The following is a 4,288-nucleotide window of genomic DNA, read 5'->3' on the forward strand; positions in this document are numbered from 1 at the left end:
GACAGGGGAAGTCGAAAGGCAGAGGTTGAGTTCGAACCACGGACCTTCTGGTCAGTAAATTCGTGCTCTAACCACTTGAGCCATCTTGCCCAAGCTGAGGGTGACAAAAGTTGAATTGCTCTCTCAACAGTAGTCGATAAATCATTGTCGATATATCTGGACAATAGAAATTCCTTGAGTCTTGTGGCTTAGTATTGTCTGTCGAAGATCTCTTAACAACTCTCCCCCGTTGGACATCTTTTGAGATGTTCCAAACAACTGGTATGCATGTCAAGCGTTCGGTTATCCCCGAACAAGAAAAAACTCATTACGTGCTTAGCGAGGTGGTTCAGTGGTTAGAGCGCGAATTTACTGAACAAAAGGTTCGTGGTCCGAACCCGAACCCCGCCTCTCGACTTCCTCTGCCTAGGCCTGGGTGACCTGGCAGTATCCCTCGTACTTCCTTCTGGTGGCATGGCAGCTAGGCACCTGTGTTGTGTTACAGCTGAATGATTACTTATTGTTATTTCAGCGAAATACACTTATTTGCGAACTCATCTGGAACCATGCTGAATCTTTATGATGTCACCGGAAGTGTGTTACAGCTGAATGATTACTTATTGTTATTTCAGCGAAATACACTTATTTGCGAACTCATCTGGAACCATGCTGAATCTCTCTTTTATGATGTTTTAAAGGTTTAGGGAAACTCGTGAACTGTGTCTATCCGAGGAGCCCCAAGAAGGATGAAACCGATCTTGGACTGTCGAAGAATTTGCAACAGTCTTCTGAGTAGTGTGTTATGTCTATCATTACATGCTGTTTACATTCAGTCTTCCTATCCAGGTTCTCCTCGCTAAAGCGCAGTAACGGAATAACGTCTTTTTCAGTTCGATAACGTCTAAAATTTTGCTGGAATACCGAAGTAGATGGCGGAGAAGACGGTACAACATGTTTCAGAATATCCGCATCGCGTTCTGTACAAATGAACCAGAATAGATTATGCGCTGTGCGTGATATATATCCTGGTTGATTAGTCATGGAAAACGCAACGACAATTGCAGTGCTTTTTACAACTTAAGGTTCGTCAAAAGCAAGGTTGCCGGTATCACAAAGGACGTTTGGTTCAACCTAAAGGGTACATTGATCACTGATCCGTATACCTGCAGATCCTCTCCACCAAATGGTAGCGAAATTACGTTAGACAGTCATTTAGGCCTGTCTGTTGGTGTAATAACCATATCGGCTGTTCGACGAACTTGTTCGTTTCCCGTTTCAGTGGACGCTGTCTTAACCGGTTCTTCGATACACTTAATTCAGTGGGTTTAAAAGCCAGTGACTTGCTTTTCCAGCCTTGCTTATTACCCACGGCTGATTCTAGCTGTTGTGCACAAACAATACTCATCTGATCTCACTCAAATTTCACTTTGGATCATTTCGTGTATCTACTTAATGGTGATCTACCTTGTTGACTCGGACGGGATCAAATGCGTGTCTACATCTGACCTTCACTAGTTGATGTTCGTGGGCCTTCGCATTAAAAGCAGAACAGGTGACCGAATAGTTGTTTAAAGCACTATGGTGTGATATGCTGCACTGTGCTTTACTACAATACACTACTAACGTACGCCACAATATATATATATATATATTGTACGTCATATTATACTGTCAGTTCGTTCATTGCAAGTGTTGATATCATCAGTAGGCTAATGTAAAGCGACAGTACACTGCACCCAACTCAGACGCTCCTTACATACTGGTTCCACAGATCGAGTGTTGGTTTTCACTTGGTGAGTAGGTCGTCCAGCTGTAACACCCTTTCGGTGCCTAACTGCCATGCCACCCAAAGGAAGCACGATGGCTGGGATACTGCCCACGCCTAGACAGGGGAAGTCGAGAGGCAGAGGTCGGGTTCGAATCACGGACCTTGCAGTCAGTAAATTCTCGCTCTGACCACCGAACCATCTTGCCCCTAGTGATTAGGTGACTAGAAAGATCATCAATTCACTGAAATTATCAACTCTGCTGCACACTAAAATATCTTATCGATTGCTGTCCGTTTTCTGTTTGAATCACCTGAATGTCTCCGCCGCAGATATAGGCTCTCGCCAATACGTGGTCAAGGCACGCAGGCCCAATAATGGTTTGATTCCGCCCGCGACTGCCTTCACCAACTAGCCCTTCGGTCTGTGGGTTATGGACACCTTTTTGTACAACGTCTGTCTATTGCCCGGGAACAAACGTACTGCAAACATTTCTTACCCGATTTACATGACCTTCATGCCACTAGCCTAAGTCACGTGAATGTGGCGAAGTGCTGTTGCATGGTTTCTCGGAAGTTTATCATGTGACTGGGAAAAATGTATGTCACATGTCGGTTGCATTACCCCAGGTTGTGTGTCGATTTGTTGGGATTTGTCCCAAATTGGGAACCCGATGCTGTGTATTTTGTGAACAGAAGCCGGCAAAAAATCACAGTACTTCCATTTAGTCGCTCCGTTGTTTAGAGTCGTGCAGGAACATCCTCCACTTAAGGACGAAGCTCTCCAAGGGAGCGGCCTCTTCTAAAAGGATTCTTGCACCAATTTCATCTTGCAGTTCAATTCACAGACGTGCTGCTCATTCGTTTTTTCTTTTCAATTCATCGTTCGTAATTTGATTCCCAAGCTGATTGGTTCTTGTAGACTACCTTCTAAAATATTGTGGCATAGAAGAACTGTGAACCTCGTGGACGTTTCTTTCGTCTCGTGATCCCCATGCCGTTGCACTCTTTCTTCCAGATCATTCACTCCATTTCTCTCACTTTCTATGAACAGGTCACCAAAGTGGAGGCTGCGTGTTTAGCTGAACGTCTTGGCGACCTGGTCTATATGGAAACATCGTCCGTCACGGGACAAAATATTGAAAAGTCTTTCGAAATCATGGCAGAAACTGTGTATAACAATATGCTGCGGGGAGACTACCAACAAGTAGGTGGTAACCTGCATTTCAAAACTTTGTCCGCTTGTTCCTACACCCTTTATTTGACATCTTTTGCAGCTCTGCTTGGGACAATTTTCGAAGACAAACCGCCTAAAAAAGCACCGTTGCTCACCGGTGAGAACGCTCGTCCCATTATCCACTAGCGTATATCCTGTCCAGAAGAATTAGGTTATGGAATACAATACTCCCCCCTAGGGGAGACAATCACTGTAAAAGGAACCCGGGCTTTTTTCCGAAAGGGGACTGCTGTGTGCGCCTTTACGGAATCACTCCTATCAGTCAGAATTAGACTCTATGAAAGTTCTTTTACAAAGGAAACGCGAAAAGACCTAGAGAAGGCGAACCCCGGTGGCAGTCAAACCGGACCTTGAAACTCGCGTCAGCAGAACGGAAAGCAGATCCGCAGTCCGTGAATAAAGTTGCGGTTATTCCTTCTGCTGAATGTTTCAAATGGGACCGACATCCTAGCAACCGTATTTGCTGATGTCTGGTCGATAGTTTGTATGCATGCGCATTGTCCTCGTTCAGTTTCATGCTTATGTTGTCCTCAAAAGAATTTCGGCGTCATTACCAAGGTAATCTAGATTTGTGTCGCGTTCCAACGAACCGTTTAGGTTTCCTACTCACCCGATTTTTCAGGTATCATTACGGTGTTGGGTTAATTGCATTCTGAGCGTATAGCCCCAACTTCTATTGTTGCCATGGTTCCATTTGACTGTTGATTACATTGATGCGCCATTGTTGAAACCGTAAAGTCATTCAGCTGATTTTTGAGACTGGCAAACATGCTTGATGGTGCTGCCTAAATGACGGAACGATAGTGGTATTACTCAAACGACCCTAAATTTTGGATCTTGAACAAATTTGTCTTATTCCACGCTCACACACTCACCTCACTGAGAGGCGGTTGAAGACAGCGGTTACGAGTGTACGGGAATTTCACCGTGTTGACGACCACACCTTCGTACAGCAACTTCAGGCCTCAGACTTTGTGGGGGAAATCATCATAATCATCATCATCATCGACAGCATGACATCAGTGTTTAACACCAATGCTTCACTGCCGTACAACCATGATTTATTTGAAAGCCTTATTGTAAAGAAAAGAGTAAAGGTGGACGGGGAATGGACTAAGTGCTAGCTTACCACAATCATACCAAAGTGCCTACACTTCCAAACACTCATTCAGACAATCTGGATAGAAACTGACAGCAAGAACGCCAGTGACATCGGTTGGCAGCCATGTCCTGTAGTGTCTCCAAACAGACACAGGGAGGATTACGCGGTCCCCATCCTGGAAGGCAAGTAGTACCGACAGCACCCA

At 44.8% G+C, this 4,288-nt stretch overlaps 2 protein-coding genes across 2 annotated transcripts in view; one reads left to right on the forward strand and one right to left on the reverse strand.

The window, feature by feature from the left end:
- Positions 1-4,288, forward strand: part of T265_14520 (hypothetical protein) — a gene marked incomplete at both ends in the record, with an annotated part of 26,589 nt that overhangs the window by 11,726 nt on the left and 10,575 nt on the right. The window contains one exon of the mRNA XM_009174033.1: positions 2,763-2,951. Coding sequence (XP_009172297.1) covers positions 2,763-2,951 — 189 coding nt within the window. The remainder of the gene's footprint in view (positions 1-2,762; positions 2,952-4,288) is intronic.
- Positions 3,940-4,288, reverse strand: part of T265_08262 (hypothetical protein) — a gene marked incomplete at both ends in the record, with an annotated part of 6,226 nt that continues 5,877 nt past the window's right edge. The window contains 2 exons of the mRNA XM_009174010.1: positions 3,940-4,054; positions 4,134-4,258. Of these exons, the coding sequence (XP_009172274.1) occupies positions 3,940-4,054; positions 4,134-4,258 (240 nt within the window). The remainder of the gene's footprint in view (positions 4,055-4,133; positions 4,259-4,288) is intronic.

The sequence above is a fragment of the Opisthorchis viverrini genome (assembly GCF_000715545.1).
Source record: "Opisthorchis viverrini unplaced genomic scaffold opera_v5_210, whole genome shotgun sequence".
NCBI classification, from domain to species: domain Eukaryota; kingdom Metazoa; phylum Platyhelminthes; class Trematoda; order Opisthorchiida; family Opisthorchiidae; genus Opisthorchis; species Opisthorchis viverrini.